This window comes from Bombina bombina, chromosome 3 (genome assembly GCF_027579735.1).
Source record: "Bombina bombina isolate aBomBom1 chromosome 3, aBomBom1.pri, whole genome shotgun sequence".
In the NCBI taxonomy this organism is placed as follows: domain Eukaryota; kingdom Metazoa; phylum Chordata; class Amphibia; order Anura; family Bombinatoridae; genus Bombina; species Bombina bombina.
The window spans coordinates 416,525,432-416,543,432 of NC_069501.1; the positions used below are offsets into that span (position 1 = coordinate 416,525,432).

At 39.9% G+C, this 18,001-nt stretch overlaps 1 protein-coding gene across 1 annotated transcript in view; it reads right to left on the reverse strand.

Moving 5' to 3' along the window:
• Positions 1–247: 247 nt before the first annotated feature.
• Positions 248–18,001, reverse strand: part of KLHDC8A (kelch domain containing 8A) — an 87,787-nt gene continuing 70,033 nt past the window's right edge. Inside the window, exons 5-6 of the mRNA XM_053704672.1 lie at positions 12,888–12,989; positions 248–1,479 (exon numbers count right to left, since the gene is read on the reverse strand). Of these exons, the coding sequence (XP_053560647.1) occupies positions 1,283–1,479; positions 12,888–12,989 (299 nt within the window). The 3' untranslated portion in view covers positions 248–1,282. The remainder of the gene's footprint in view (positions 1,480–12,887; positions 12,990–18,001) is intronic.

The window sequence follows — 18,001 nt, forward strand, 5'->3', positions numbered from 1 at the left end:
TTATTTCACTTAGCCTTTGTTACTAGTTGAAAGTAAGCACAATTTGCATGTTTTAGATTGCTGAATGTAGTATCACTTTATTGTCTGACACACAGAGGGTTAATATATTTTATTGAGCTCTAATTATAGGTTTACAAAGTGAGATTACAATAAACACAAACACACTCCTGTATAAACACACCACTTTGTATACACTGGGGGGGGGGGGGGTCTTTACTCTGTTGCAGGCAAATTTAAATGTGCTGCATTCATAACTCACATATTTTTATTTCAAATTAAAAATAGGGATCAGGCATACTGGCAGGAATCGTCTCATTTGTAATTTATCACTGTAAGATCTAATATTTAACCCTTCCTAAATACTAACTTAGTGCACATTGATGTACATTACTTTTGATTCAGTCCAATTCCATTCCAAGCATATGTTATTGTTTGTGAGAAAACATACAAACAAACTCACTCCTTTCATGTCTTATACACAGATATATTGCTGATATGCTTTTCTTATAGTCAGTATACATACAAAAATATACATATAAAACATACAGTGCAACCCTATCCTGATGACATATTATTTACAGACACACCTCTCCAATGATCTGTAACCAGACACACACATGCACGCATGTACGCACATACACTATAATTTGGTCCCCAGTACACAATATGAATTTTGAAGATATACACTTATCTGGTGCCTCTGTATACATCAAGAGTGTCCATACTTTTTTCTATGTGTGTGGCCAGTCACTAATGTCAGAATTAGCTGAGTATCATTCACACATTAAAGATAATGCATTAAAAAATAAAACGAACTTTAGTTAAATGTTATATAGGAATTTGTTTCTTCATTTAACACAACTGTGTAAATGGCTGAAATGTACAATATTTGTTACAAATACACGTGCTTACTTACCTAAAGTGTGGAACTGCTCTTTTCTATAACAAATGACATTTTGTGCTCAGTGGTGCCACGGGTTGCACAAAAACCCACCTAGAGCGAGATTTTGGCCACGGTTGTAGTTTGAGCAGCCCTAGTATACATACACTGCTGCACAAATTGATCTGATACACTGTACACACATTCACACTGTTAAGGTTCCCTATATACTCACAGCTTTGATATCATGATTGTATATACACACATATCTGATACCCAAATGCATTCTGCTCTAATGCCCTGTATAAATACTGCTTTGATATCCTGTATACAGACACAGCTGTTATGCCCAGTATACACACACTGCCCATACATACCACAGATATACCCCATAGCAATTAGTTATGTCTCGTCGGCTAAGCTCAGCATCTCCACAGCAGAGCTAGGCCCCTGGTTTACTCCTCCAATAGCATAAAGTCTGTTTTTCAGGACAATAGTGGCACAAGCACAGCGTGGCGTGGGCATGGAACTGATGCTTTCCCAGCGGTTCTTCACAGGGTGGAACATTTCTGCAGTGTCCAGGACAGAGGGCTGGTTACCTGGCAGATATGAAAAGAAATTTTAATCTGGTGCAGGTATGTATACAATTTGATCATGGGCATACAATTTGTATATTTAAATTATATTTATAGGATGATGTAATAATGTACATTTAATCGGAAACACGTTTTGGCATCCACTGTAGAAAAATGCTTTAAAGGGATAGTAACGTCAAAATTAAAATAAATTTTCATGATTCAGATAGAGCATGCAATTTAAAAAAAAAAAGTTTCAAATTTTCTTCCATTTCTAAAATTTGCTTATTTTTCTCTTGAAATTCTTTGTTGAAGAGTAAACCGAGGTAGGTTCAGGATGTCTTTAGCACTCTATGGAAACAGTGCTTGCATTTATTTATAACATTGCTACAAACATTGTTGCAAATCATCTAGGTTTACTCTTCAACAAAGTATACCAAGAGAACAAAGCAAATTTGGTAACAGGAGTAAATTGGAATCCTTACTGTCCCTTTAGCAGAGTTACTTGTTTTATATCTCAAATATTTCTCACTCTCTCTCTCTCTCTATATATATATATATATATATATATATAATATATTTAGGTGTGTGTGTGTATGTATATATATATATATATATATATGTGTGTGTGTGTGTGTGTGTGTGTGTGTGTGTGTGTGTGTGAAACTGTGGTACCTATGGAGTAGAGTATTTGGTCTAGATAGCAAATCATGTCCAATGGAGATCACTATATGCAGACATCATACACTGCAGTGATTTTTAACCTTTTTTTTGCTGTGGCACACTTTTTTACATAAAAAAATCCTGTGGCACACCACCATCCCAAAATTTTAAAAAAATCACACATTGTAGCCTAAAACAGCATATATATATACACATACACACAAACACACACATACTGTATGTGTTGTGCTGTTATGCCATGCCTCCTACAAACTACCCCTGCACAGGGAGTAAAAAACAAGCAAAGTTTAAAAAATATGTCACACTGTTGTCAGTCTGCCGTGGCACACCTGAGGATCTCTCACGGCACACTAGTGTGCCACGGCACACTGGTTGAAAAACACTGATACACTGTATGCATTAATCATTGCATAAGCATTTCACCAGAAACGCTTGTGCATTGCTTCCATTGGAGCCTATGAAAGTGATCTCTATTGAGCGCATAGCTTCCTAGCAATGCGAACGCGAGGTCCCGTTCACATTGAGGGCCACTGATATTAACGAGTGGAGTGCAAATATTGCGCTTGCGAAAGCGCATTTTTTAGCTCCACTCGTAATCTGGTCCTTACTGTTTGTGGATTTATTTTCTGCTTGTTTTTTTGGGGGGTGTTGTATTCATTTTAAAAATGGTTAGCTTTCCTATTGATTTACTTAGATATGCTCAATAGGGGTTCTACCTCAGATTTTATTAAATAAACTAGTTTGTGTCATGAATGCACTGTGTAAAGTGTTGCATGGACTCTTCTAAGGATTGACTCCTAATTTCTCAATAAAAATAAAGGGAGATGAAACCCAAGAATTGTCTTTTGTGATTCAGACAGAACATAACATTTTATTTATTTTTTTCCAATTTTCTTCTATTATCAAACTTGCTTTACTCCCAAGATACTCTGTGTTGAAGAGATACTTAGGTAGGCATCTGGAGCACTACAAGGCAGGAAATAATAGTGCTACCATCTAGTGCTCTTGAATAACATTCTTTTAAAACTGCTGACATATACTAATTCAGAAAGGGGGCAGCTCCTAAGCCTACATCCCTGCTTTTGAACAAAAGATACCAAGAGAATGAAGAAAAATTATAACAGAAGTAAACTAGAAAGTTTTTTTAAAATCTTATGATCTATCTGAATCATGAAAGCAAAATTTTGGGTTTCATATCCATTCAATAATATAAAGTAAAAACAAAATAATACCAAACAACACCCATGCTAAATAGTTTTCTAAATTTTGTTCTGAGTTTAGAAATACCCAATGTTTACCCCTTAACCGACCGGGAATTTCAGACTAAAACTTCCCCAAAAGACCAGAATATTTTTAGCATTTTTTTTTTTAAAAACTTTTTCAAAGCTTTATTAAGGTTCGATATATCAAGTACAGTGAATACATGGTATAACAATATGAAACAGCGAATATTATACCAATGAGTATTACAAGTTTCTCTGTTCACAAATAGATCCCCTTAACTAATCCTGGAATCAAGCAATGCAGGTACAAGATGATTCATGAGTATAGACAGGGCCGCCACTAGAAATTTTGGGGCCCCTGACTTAACCATTGATCAGGGCCCCCCTTTGACATGTGCAATTTTTGACCAAGTGACTAAAACGTATATGCACTTTATTCTTAAGTGTAGTCAAACTTGTAAATGTTGTAAAGGTAGTAACACAGAAACTCACAGACACACTCATACACTCAAACACACACTCACACATAAGGATTCTCATATAGACACTCTAGCAGACACGCAGAGACACACAAACACACTCAGACACAGACACCCAAACAGACACTCAGCACTTTTTTCATTGACCTGACAAGTAATGAGGTAAACTACAGTTTTATCAAAAAAGGAGATTTACAAAACAAAATATGGAGTTCTGATCTTTTTTTCAAGGAAGATGCCAACTAAATGATGACAACAGCATGCAGTGGCTGAAAGGAAGGGCCCCGAACTGCCTAAACAATAATTTAAAGGTTAAATGGTGGATTAGTGACTTCCGGAAAGGTCTCATTAGTCTCAAAGTCTGTAGAAAGATGTGAATAATCAGTAGTAGGGTCAAAATGTCCTAAAAAGGAACAGACAATGGACACACACACACAAACTTGCACATACACCCAAGGAAACACCGACAGAGACAGCCTCAGAAAACACACAAAGACATATACACACACACACACACAGAGACACCCACAGAAAACACACAAAGACATACACACACAGAGAAACAACCACATAAAACACACAAAAACATACACACACACCCTCACTGAGACATCCACAGAAAACACACAAAGACATACACACACTCTCACAGAGACACCCACAGAAAATGCATAGACATACACACACCCTCACAGAGATACCCACAGAAAAATGCACAGGCATACATACACCCTCACAGAGACACCCACAGAAAATGCACAGACATACATACACTCTCACAGAGACACCCTTAGAAAAAGCACAAAGACATACGGACACACTCTCACAGACATCCACTGAAAATGCACACACATACACACCCACCCTCACAGAGAGACCCACATAAATAAAATACATACACACTCATAGAGACACAAACAAAAGCACAAAGACAAACACAGACACCCACAGAAACACTCACAGGAGGTAAAATTTCTACACATTGCATCCCCTTAATCAACAGTGTGTGACATGCGTGATAAAAAAAAATCACTTTTTAAAGAATCATATTTGTAAATGTGCAAACAAAAATAATTCTGTGAATTCAAAATTGTACATTAATGATCTGGGTAGATGGCTAGATGAAGAAAAGTACTTTTCAAAGGTTGACATATGTTTGTTTGTTTTTCCCCATTTTCCCCAACCAAGAGCACCACTTCAAATATGGTGTACAAATGTTCCCATCTGTCAACTGTACTTATGGATTTTGAAAATGCTGTACTCTATCTGGTCTTGGTGGAACCATAAGCTGTGGTACTCATTCTCATACCATTAGATCTGGTTAAATGCAGGATTTAGGCTTGTTTGTTAACCTGTCTCATTTCAAACACTGAGCAATCTTAGTCTGAGAGTATAACATTTTATGCAGATGTAAAAAATCTTAGATAAAATGCCTCCTTACATAAAGGGGCAGTAAACTGGAATGTAATTAATATATATATATATATATATATATATATATATATATATATATATATATATATATTTTAATAAAAAACAACAACTCATATCTGCCAAAAGGGCACCTACCATTTGTGTATTGAGAAGGAAACATACACTGCTGCATATTGCTAACAAAACAAAAAAAGAGTTGTATGGTGGGGCCAGGGGTCCATAAAAACAACTACCACACTGAAGTTACAATCTGAAATTGCACAAAGAAATAAAAAACATTTACTAAGTAAGCCATCTGCCATGTGACTCAGGCACACACTGTACAAACTTAAGTGCCAAGTCTGTCTCACAATGTGCATAGTGGTTTAGTGCACACTCATAAATCCTCTCAAATGCTAATGCTTTACTCCTTGTAATAACATTTCCCACCCTCAATAGCACTCTGCAGTAGTACCCTCTGGTGGCTGCCAAAATAAAATAAAAAAATAAAAAAACATAATTTATGCTTACCTGATAAATTTATTTCTCTTCTAGTGTATCCAGTCCACGGATCATCCATTACTTATGGGATATTCTCCTTCCCAACAGGAAGTTGCAAGAGGATCACCCACAGCAGAGCTGCTATATAGCTCCTCCCCTAACTGTCATATCCAGTCATTCGACTGAAAACAAACAGAGAAAGGAGAAACCATAGGGTGCAGTGGTGACTGTAGTTTAATTAAAATTTAGACCTGCCTTAAAAGGACAGGGCGGGCCGTGGACTGGATACACTACAAGAGAAATAAATTTATCAGGTAAGCATAAATTATGTTTTCTCTTGTTAAGTGTATCCAGTCCACGGATCATCCATTACTTATGGGATACCAATACCAAAGCTAAAGTACACGGATGATGGGAGGGACAAGGCAGGATTAAGCGGAAGGAACCACTGCCTGAAGAACCTTTCTCCCAAAAACAGCCTCAGAAGAAGCAAAAGTATCAAATTTGTAAAATTTGGAAAAAGTGTGAAGCGAAGACCAAGTCGCGGCCTTGCAAATCTGTTCAACAGAGGCCTCATTTTTAAAGGCCCAGGTGGAAGCCACAGCTCTAGTAGAATGAGCTGTAATCCTTTCAGGGGGCTGCTGTCCAGCAGTCTCATAGGCTAGGCGTATTATGCTACGAAGCCAAAAGGAAAGAGAGGTTGCCGAAGCTTTTTGACCTCTCCTCTGTCCAGAGTAAACGACAAATAGGGTAGATGTTTGACGAAAATCTTTAGTAGCTTGTAAGTAAAACTTCAAGGCACGGACTACGTCCAGATTATGTAAAAGACATTCCTTCTTTGAAGAAGGATTAGGACACAATGATGGAACAACAATCTCTTGATTGATATTCTTGTTAGAAACCACCTTAGGTAAAAACCCAGGTTTGGTACGCAGGACTACCTTATCTGCATGAAAAATCAGATAAGGAGAATCACATTGTAAGGCAGATAGCTCAGAGACTCTCCGAGCCGAGGAAATAGCCATCAAAAACAGAACTTTCCAAGATAAAAGTTTAATATCAATGGAATGAAGGGGTTCAAACGGAACTCCTTGAAGAACTTTAAGAACCAAGTTTAAGCTCCACGGGGGAGCAACAGGTTTAAACACAGGCTTAATTCTAACCAAAGCCTGGCAAAATGCCTGGACGTCTGGAACCTCTGCCAGACGCTTGTGCAAAAGAATAGACAGAGCAGAAATCTGTCCCTTTAAGGAACTAGCTGATAATCCTTTGTCCAAGCCCTCTTGGAGAAAAGACAATAGAATCCTAACCTTACTCCATGAGTAATTCTTGGATTCACACCAATAAAAATATTTACTCCATATCTTGTGGTAGATTTTCCTGGTAACAGGCTTTCGTGCCTGTATTAAAGTATCAATGACTGACTCGGAGAAGCCACGCTTTGATAGAATCAAGCGTTCAAACTCCATGCAGTCAGTCTCAGAGAAATTAGATTTGGATGATTGAAAGGACCTTGTATCAGAAGGTCCTGTCTTAGAGGCAGAGTCCATGGTGGAAAGGATGACATGTCCACTAGGTCTGCATACCAAGTCCTGCGTGGCCACGCAGGTGCTATCAGAATCACCGATGCTCTCTCCTGTTTGATTTTGGCAATCAGTCTAGGGAGCAGAGGAAACGGTGGAAACACATAAGCCAGGTTGAAGAACCAAGGCGCTGCTAGAGCATCTATCAGCGTCGCTTCTGGGTCCCTGGACCTGGATCCGTAACAAGGAAGCTTGGCATTCTGGCGAGACGCCATGAGATCCAACTCTGGTTTGCCCCAACGATGAATCAACTGAGCAAACACCTCCGGATGGAGTTCCCACTCCCCCGGATGGAAAGTCTGACGACTTAGAAAATCCGCCTCCCAGTTCTCCACGCCTGGGATATGGATTGCTGACAGGTGGCAAGAGTGGTACTCTGCCCAGCGAATTATTTTTGAGACTTCTAACATCGCTAGGGAACTCCTGGTTCCCCCTTGATGGTTGATGTAAGCCACAGTCGTGATGTTGTCCGACTGATATCTGATGAACCTCAGTGTTGCTAACTGAGGCCAAGCCAGAAGAGCATTGAATATCGCTCTTAACTCCAGAATATTTATTGGAAGGAGTTTCTCCTCCTGAGTCCACGATCCCTGTGCCTTCAGGGAGTTCCAGACTGCACCCCAACCTAGAAGGCTGGCATCTGTTGTTACAATTGTCCAATCTGGCCTGCGAAAGGTCATACCCTTGGACAGGTGTACCCGAGACAACCACCAGAGAAGAGAATCTCTGGTCTCTTGATCCAGATTTAGCAGAGGGGACAAATCTGTGTAATCCCCATTCCACTGACTCAGCATGCATAATTGCAGCGGTGTGAGATGAAGGCGCGCAAATGGCACTATGTCCATTGCCGCTACCATTAAGCCGATTACCTCCATACACTGAGCTACCGAAGGGCGCGGAATGGAGTGAAGAACACAGCAAGCATTTAGAAGTTTTGATAACCTGGACTCCGTCAGGTAAGTTTTCATTTCTACAGAATCTATAAGAGTCCCTAAGAAGGAGACTCTTGTGAGTGGGGATAGAGAACTCTTTTCCTCGTTCACTTTCCACCCGTGCGACCTCAGAAATGCCAGAACTATCTCTGTATGAGACTTGGCAACTTGAAAGCTTGACGCCTGTATCAGGATGTCGTCTAGATACGGAGCCACTGCTATGCCTCGCGGTCTTAGAACCGCCAGAAGTGAGCCCAGAACCTTTGTAAAGAATCTCGGGGCTGTAGTCAACCCGAAGGGAAGAGCTACAAATTGGTAATGCCTGTCTAGAAAGGCAAACCTTAGAAACCGATGATGATCTTTGTGAATCGGTATGTGAAGGTAGGCATCCTTTAAGTCCACTGTGGTCATGTACTGACCTTCTTGGATCATGGGTAAGATGGTCCGAATAGTTTCCATTTTGAAAGATGGAACTCTGAGGAATTTGTTTAAGATCTTTAGATCCAAAATTGGTCTGAAGGTTCCCTCTTTTTTGGGAACCACAAACAGATTTGAATAAAAACCCTGTCCTTGTTCCGTCCGCGGAACTGGATGGATCACTCCCATAACTAGGAGGTCTTGCACACAGCGTAGGAATGCCTCTTTCTTTATCTGATTTGCAGATAGCCTTGAAAGATGAAATCTCCCTTGTGGAGGGGAAGCTTTGAAGTCCAGAAGATATCCCTGAGATATGATCTGCAACGCCCAGGGATCCTGAACATCTCTTGCCCACGCCTGGGCGAAGAGAGAAAGTCTGCCCCCTACTAGATCCGTCGCCGGATAGGGGGCCGTTCTTTCATGCTGTCTGAGAGGCAGCAGCAGGCTTTCTGGCCTGCTTGCCTTTGTTCCAGGACTGGTTAGGTTTCCAGGCCTGCTTAGATTGAGCAAAAGTTCCCTCTTGTTTTGAAGCGGAGGAAGTTGATGCTGCACCTGCCTTGAAATTTCGAAAGGCACGAAAATTAGACTGTTTGGCCTTTGCTTTGGCCCTGTCCTGAGGAAGGGTGTGACCCTTACCTCCAGTAATGTCAGCAATAATTTCCTTCAAACCAGGCCCGAATAAGGTCTGCTCCTTGAAAGGAATGTTGAGTAATTTAGACTTCGAAGTCACGTCAGCTGACCAGGATTTAAGCCATAGCGCCCTACGCGCTTGGATGGCGAATCCGGAATTCTTAGCTGTTAGTTTAGTCAAATGAACAATGGCATCAGAAACAAATGAGTTAGCTAGCTTAAGTGTTCTAAGCTTGTCAATAATTTCAGTCAATGGAGCTGTATGGATGGCCTCTTCCAGGGCCTCAAACCAGAATGCCGCCGCGGCCGTGACAGGCGCAATGCATGCAAGGGGCTGTAAAATAAAACCTTGTTGAATAAACATTTTCTTAAGGTAACCCTCCAATTTTTTATCCATTGGATCTGAAAAAGCACAACTGTCCTCAACCGGGATAGTAGTACGCTTTGCTAAAGTAGAAACTGCTCCCTCCACCTTAGGGACCGTCTGCCATAAGTCCCGTGTAGTGGCGTCTATTGGAAACATTTTTCTAAATATAGGAGGTGGGGAAAAAGGCACACCCGGTCTATCCCACTCCTTGCTAATGATTTCTGTAAGCCTTTTAGGTATAGGAAAAACATCAGTACACACCGGTACCGCATAGTATTTATCCAGCCTACACAATTTCTCTGGTACTGCAACTGTGTTACAGTCATTCAGAGCAGCTAATACCTCCCCAAGCAACATACGGAGGTTCTCAAGCTTAAATTTAAAATTAGAAATCTCTGAATCAGGTTTCCCCGAATCAGAGATGTCACCCACAGACTGAAGCTCTCCGTCCTCATGATCTGCATATTGTGACGCAGTATCAGACATGGCCCTTACAGCATCTGCGTGCTCTGTATTTCTCCTAACCCCAGAGCAATCGCGCTTGCCTCTTAATTCAGGCAACCTGGATAATACCTCTGACAGGGTATTATTCATGATTGCAGCCATGTCCTGCAAGGTAATCGCTATGGGCGTCCCTGATGTAATTGGCGCCATATTAGCATGCATCCCCTGAGCGGGAGGCGAAGGGTCTGACACGTGGGGAGAGTTAGTCGGCATAACTTCCCCCTCGTCAGAATCTTCTGGTGATATTTCTTTTATAGTTAAAGACTGATCTTTACTGTTTAAGGTGAAATCAATACATTTAGTACACATTCTCCTATGGGGCTCCACCATGGCTTTCAAACATAATGAACAAGTAGTTTCCTCTGTGTCAGACATGTTTAAACAGACTAGTAATGAGACTAGCAAGCTTGGAAAACACTTTAAACAAGTTTACAAGCAATATAAAAAACGTTACTGCACCTTTAAGAAACACAAATTTTGTCAAAATTTGAAATAACAGTGAAAAAAGGCAGTTACACTAACGAAATTTTTACAGTGTATGTAACAAGATAGCAGAGCATTGCACCCACTTGCAAATGGATGATTAACCCCTTAATACCCAAAACAGAATAATAAAAGACAAAAACTTTTTTTTTTTTTTTTTAAACAGTCACAACAACTGCCACATCTCTACTGTGGCTTTTTACCTCCCTCAAAAACGACTTTGAAGCCTTTTGAGCCCTCCAGAGGTGTCCTGGATCATGCAGGAAGAAGCTGGATGTCTGTGTCTGTAATTTTTGCTGTGCAAAAAAACGGCAAAATAGGCCCCTCCCACTCATATTACAACAGTGGAAAGCCTAAGGAAACTGTTTCTAGGCAAAATTCAAGCCAGCCATGTGGAAAAAAACTAAGCCCCAATAAGTTTTATCAACAAATACATATAAAAACGATTAAACATGCCAGCAAACGTTTTATATTACATTTTTATAAGAGTATGCATCTCTATTAATAAGCCTGATACCAGTAGCTCTCACTGCATTTAAGGCTTTACTTACATTAGTTCGGTATCAGCAGCATTTTCTAGCAAATTCCATCCCTAGAAAAATATTAACTGCACATACCTTATTACAGGAAAACCTGCACGCCATTCCCTCTCTGAAGTTACCTCACTCCTCAGAATATGTGAGAACAGCCATGGATCTCAGTTACTTTTGCTAAGATCATAGAAAACGCAGGCAGATTCTTCTTCTAAATACTGCCTGAGATAAACAGTACACTCCGGCACCATTTAAAAATAACAAACTTTTGATTGAAACATAAAACACCACACTCCTCTTACGACCTCCATCTTGGTTGAGGCTTGCAAGAGAATGACTGGGTATGACAGTTAGGGGAGGAGCTATATAGCAGCTCTGCTGTGGGTGATCCTCTTGCAACTTCCTGTTGGGAAGGAGAATATCCCATAAGTAATGGATGATCCGTGGACTGGATACACTTAACAAGAGAAATATATATTTTTAATAATAGTTGTTCTGGCCTCATGGCCCCCCTGGCCCATTGGGCCCCGGACAGGAGTCACCCCTGTCACCCCCTGATGGCGGCCCTGAGTATAGTTATGCATTGGGATTTATGTAAGGTTTAGGAAGGATGGGGGGGGGATTTATGAATAGCAACACTGATTCTAACTCCTATAGAGGTACTAATAAATAAAAGTGGTTATCACTGTGGTGAGTGAGTACACAGGAAAGCAGCCATTAAATAAACCAGTATTCCTGCTAATGGGAATTTAGCTGTGCATAGTTCCAGTATGTGAAGGGCTGCACCCAGATTAAGTTAATTATCAACACCGCAACACTATAATCTCATATGCGGTCTAAGTATGGAAGCAGTGTGTCAAAGTTAGCCACATAACACTGATCAGTGTTGCTGATTATTATGTAAATGCTTCTCTGGGATTTACAAGCCATCTGGGACATATACCGCTTTGGCATTGCTTTTTGGTAATTAGAAGGCCGCTAATAGCAGCTGCACACCACACTTGTATTATGTCCAGCAGTGAAGGTGTTAATTAGGTAGCTTGTAGGGTTAATTTTAGTGTAGAGATTAGCCTCCCACCTGACACATCCCAACCCCTGATCCCTCCCTGATCCCTCTCAAACAGCTCTCTTCCCTTCCCCACCACACAAAGGTCACCCCATCTTAAGTACTGGCAGAAAGTCTGCCAGTATGAAAATAAACATTTTTGTTTGTTTTGTTTTTAAATATATTTTCTGCAGTGTTGGATCCCCCCTTACCCCCCAACCTCCCTGACCCCCCCCCCCCCACCACAAACAGCTCTCTAACCCTCCCCCTCTACCTATTTGCCACCATCTTAGGTACTGGCAGCTGTCTGCCAGTACCCAGCTTGCTGCAAATTATGCAAATTTTATTAATAAAAATTTTTAAAAAAAATCTTATGCCTTATAAGACCATAAAATCATGTCCTAAAAATTATCATCAAGATGATTATATTAATAATGTTGTCATGCAGGGATTGAGCTAGCATGATGGGGTTAAGCAAACAAGGTAAACATTCCATATAAGGAATATCTCTCTTATTTGCATAACAAAATACAGTCTGCTAAATTCACTAAGTGGTGTTTCTCCAACTTTATTGGCCTCACCAAATTCTACAGCTTCACCAGTTCCCATATTTATTTACCAAGAAAAGTGGTTCTTACCAAGACCTCCTGCTACCACCACTCTCCCATTTATTAAGCCTGCAACAAAGTCAGCTCTTCTCTTCCGTAGAAAACAGGAACGCTCAGTCTTCATCCAGCCCCCTGCAATAAAAAAAGAAATACAACATATTGCCATATACAACAAGAATACATCTCTGTTACTGCATCTATTTGCTACAGTATACTGATTCCACACAAAAAAACACTTTGAGCTTAGAATGTGCTTTGGTCTGTTATATGATTAATTAAATTCCACGACTAGATGAACTCCTTCCATATCTATAGTAGGAATATTTGATGGATTTTCTTCCCTGTACAATAAATATACTGCCATTAGAAGAGCTATTAAATAGGTTTTCACATGTTTTTGAATTCAAAGCCATTCCAGTCCATCAAAAAAACATATTTTATAATAGTTTCTTATGAATTTGAACCAATGTAACCCAAATACTTTGCATTGAGATTCCTCATTTTGTGTGATTTGTGATAAGTTAAGGTTTCAACAAGCACATTATTTCCCGGTTTTATTAAAATATTAATGCAGTGCTTAAATCATGCTTTTAAACTGTAAAATATGATCATAAATAAAATATCATCTAAACATGAATTCATGATTTTTCTAGTTCAGTGTTTACGGTCTTATCTTCAACAACACTGTGTATCCTGGCCTGTCAACATATTGCCTGGGCCCCCTGTCCTCTCAGCAGTAAGCCTATGTTTCCTGGTCCCTACAAGCCACTCATCTTCAACTATGTCTACTACTCATTCACAAGCCCATTCACTGACCACTCATTCAGAAGCTTGTGCACTTGGTATTAATCGAGAAGCCTGTTTGCTGACAATTCATCCCAAATCTTTTCAGTGGCCACTTATCCAGAAGCCTGTTCACTGGTCACTAATCTAGCATCCTATTAGCTGGCCATTTACCCAGATGCCTGTTCAATAGCCACTCACTCAGAACCTTGCTATTTGACAACTAATCCAGAAGCCTTTTTTTTTTTACTACTATTCATTCAGAATCCTTTTCTCTGGCCACTCATTCAGAAGCCTGTTTAGCCACTCATCCAGAAGCATGTCTTGATAAAGCCTATTGGGCGAAACACTTTGACCAGGACTTACTGTTATTTCCAGTTCAACTACTTGGCTTTTTATTAAAGCTTTCCATTCCGGATGGAAAAAACTGGAATATACTCTCCCTGAGGAGCCCAAGAGATTGGACAGAGGGAGGTGTTGGAGATCCTATTTAAGCTATTTGGATCACACATTGCATCATTTGACATTAGTGTTTTTTGGCTAAAATGTGACCTCTAAAGCACAGAGAGGAGTCAGGTGACTTCACATCCGGGACCGGAGTCTCTTACCCATGCTGCAAACGCAGATTGGATGTGCCCACAGATGATATAGGGGTATAGAGGTTCACAAAGCAACCAGATCATCAGGAATATTCAAGGTAACCTCTTAGCCCCACTGTTTTGCTCTATCCCTCTGGACGTGGTCAGATCCGCAAAGGGGATATCTGAACTGGAACTCCCATAGGCATCATTCACTTTAGGTATTCCAAGGAACTTACTCTGATATCCCTCTGGACGTGGTCAGAGCCGCCAATATTGCTTTTAAGATTCCTGTCACTACTTAGACGATCGAGGCTTATTACATTGATTGCCATATAGCCATGTTTGTTTTTACCTGCACTCATGATGAATATTTAATTGTTCAATTATATTTTTAATCATATTGCTATACTTGCTTATCATTGGGAGACGTCCCTATATATACTGTTTATCTATCAGTGTCATCATATCGATTGTGCAATTTATTGTTTTGTTTTAAACCATTTATTACATTTTTGGATTATATAAACACTTCACATATAGATATATATTTCCATCTAAAGGGGAGGAGAGTCCACGGCTTCATTCATTACTTGTGGGAAATAAGAACCTGGCCACCAGGAGGAGGCAAAGACACCCCAGCCAAAGGCTTAAATACATCCCTCACTTCCCTTATCCCCCAGTCATTCTTTGCCTTTCGCCACAGGAGGTTAGTAGAGAAGTGCCAGAAGATTCGGAGTAGTCTCTTATGGATGGTAGTACCCTTCGGAACAGGACTGGAGTTTTAAGTAGTCCTGTCAGCCTCTCAGTGAGAGCTTGGGTGAAAGTTAGAGTCCGGAGATGCAGGGAGAGTCTTTCTACGAAACCATCCGGACTCATTTTAACAGCTCTATAAGCAATCAGCATTGACGAGTTTCACTGCCTGCTTCCTACACTCAAGTCCATGTTAGGAGGGATGCTACAACACTGTCACACTTGAGAGGCTGTGTTCCTGTTCCACGGCGAAGATTCTGGTAAGATTGTTTAGTTTTTATACACATAATGAGAATGCAGAAGACAGGGTCACAGTGTGATGCCTTTTATCTTTATAGAATCAAGGGTTAACATCCCTAGTAAGGGGATTATTGAACAGGGGGGGGGGGGGTTATACATAATATTGTTTATTGTGTCATTGCTGCGATATGTGTGAGATGAGGCTCTGGCAATGTGTGAACTTTAGTTTCCTTCCGGGAGTATTTGCGTGGCTGTTTTGGCGCGTTTTCTCCCTAGTGCAGGGGCGGTCCTGTGAAGCATTCCTTCTGACCGGGTGTGGCCTAATCTACTTGCTTGACTGGCGGTGCGGGAGACGTAACGGTTTCTGTGGTCCGGGTCCTAGGAGGTGGTGAGTGCCCCGACCATTGGAGGTTATAAAGGTGCCATTGTTTATATTTTATAACTAGTCTGTAATAAAGCTGCAAGCTATGGAGGACTCTGACGCGATAGATCACTCGAGGGCCACTATTCCAGATACCTGTTCTCTGGCCACTCATAAAGAAACCTCTTCACTGGACACTCATCCAGAAGCCTGTTCACTGAGCACTAATCCAGAAGCCTAATCACTTGCTGCTTACCGAGATACCTGTTCACTGACCACTGATCCAGAAGCTTGTTCACTGATCACTCATCGAAAAGCCTTTAAGCCTTTTCACTGACCACTCATCCAGACGGGTGTTTACTAGTAAACTAACTGAGATATGCCTGTTCACTGCCCACTCATCCAAAAGCCTCTTTACTAACCCACTCACCCAAAACCCTGTTTATTCGCCAATCAACCAGAAACATGTTCACTGGCAACTTATCCAGAAACCTGTTAACCTGCAACTTTGTTTGCTAAACGTATAGCTAACAAATATTAGCAAAACTATTCCTCAAGGTATACTATGGTTATCTTCCAGCATCACTTTATATTAATATCCTTGAAATCAAATGTATTTCAAATGTATTTCATATGCAGATGTCAGTTTTTTTTTGTTATTATTGAGCAGAAGCTCTAATAAAGTATACAATTTCATTTTATCCCTTTGCTTTTGGCCTTCAGTTCCGACCAAAGGCGACAGGATATTGTAGTCAGTTTGTTTTATTTCATCAATGGAGAGTATTTTAAAAAGAATGTTAAAACTGTTGTTCGCAAATTGCTTACATTTTTTTAAACATTGCTCATTCATATTTGATGCAAATAGTTCAGTTTCAGATGAGTTGGAACGCCATTAAAGAAAGAAGACCAAAACACGTGAGCTGAGATTTTCTCAGCAGACTCTTAGATTGAAATCGAGAATCTTGTTTGATATTTTTGTTCTATTTGATGAGGCTTCCCTTCTTGTTTCTCAACAAAGAATGTCATAATGTATAATAAAGACAAAGTGATCCCTAATGCCTGTCTAATCAAGCCTGGCAGACTGAGCTCATCAGTGCCGATTGATTTACAAGACAAAGGGTTATGAAACTACACCCAGTCCATTTTGTACGGATGCTGCTAAAGTTATTAGCCAGATTACAATGAGAAAAGAACAAAATGTAACATAATACAGCAAAAGCGCAATTAAAACTTAAATATAGGTTATGTTACTATTGCTTTTTTGGTCCAGGTATACGCATCTTAAGGAGACATTCCAGCCAAAATGTTTCAAGTTAAAGCCATCACTGTTTTCAGTGGGAGCTTTTTCTGTGTATGTGCATGTGCAACATATCCATATATGCTCCATGCACCAGCATTTTAAACAGTATGTCTGCTTGGAGAACGAGTGGTGTATTGTACAGGTGACAGAAAATTATATATAGTCTTGAAAAAGGCCCTACACCTTTGGGCCGTAACACGTCAACATTTGTGAAAGACATATGTGGCTTGAATTACCCCACTGCCGTTGATACCATAGGCTTTCTTGTAAGCCTGGTTTTCTATTGTGGAATACACTAATATTTAAACACTCTACACAATTGTATGTTTCTTTTTTTCACAGGGATACTTCTCTTGGAGAAATTGGATCATTCAACACTGAATATATGTTTACTATTTTTTTTCATATGATATTACTTAACACATTGGGATACATACTAATTTTGTATATCAATTATTATTTTTTTGGACCTCCATTTGGGTTACCTCTCACATCAGTTTTTGGAGACCATATTTTTGGGACTGGGGCTTATTCTTACAGATATACACTTTTTTAACCAATACATGTTGGACCTTAAAAATTTGTACAGGTGGCCCTCGTTTTACAACGGTTCAATTTACACCGTTTCAGAATAACAACCTTTTTTTCCAGTCATGTGACTGCTATTGAAAAGCATTAAGAAGCAGTGGATTTATTAAAATAGCCAGTAGGTGGAGCTGTCCGCTTGTGTTGCAACAAAGCCAAGCAAGCTGAAATTAATCAGTTTAACCAGACCTGAGCTATCTAGCAGATTTCAAAGGAACATGTCTATAAATCAGTCCAGATTGGAATGCATTGAAAGAACTGTTTGCAGAAAAATGCAAGTGAAGTCTGTGTTGTGTGATTATTTTATTAGTTTTATAATGCTGTTTAGCAAATGGTTTTGTTCATTTAACTTAGTTTAATTATATATTCTGTGTTGTGTGATTATTTTATTAGGTTTATAATGCTTTTTAGCATTTAAAGTCTTCATTTCAAAGCTTTAAAAATAATGTATTAGGTGTTACTTATGACAATTTTGAGAGGGGCCTGGAACCTATCTCCCTCACTTCCCATTGACTTACATTATAAACTGGGTTTCAATTTACAA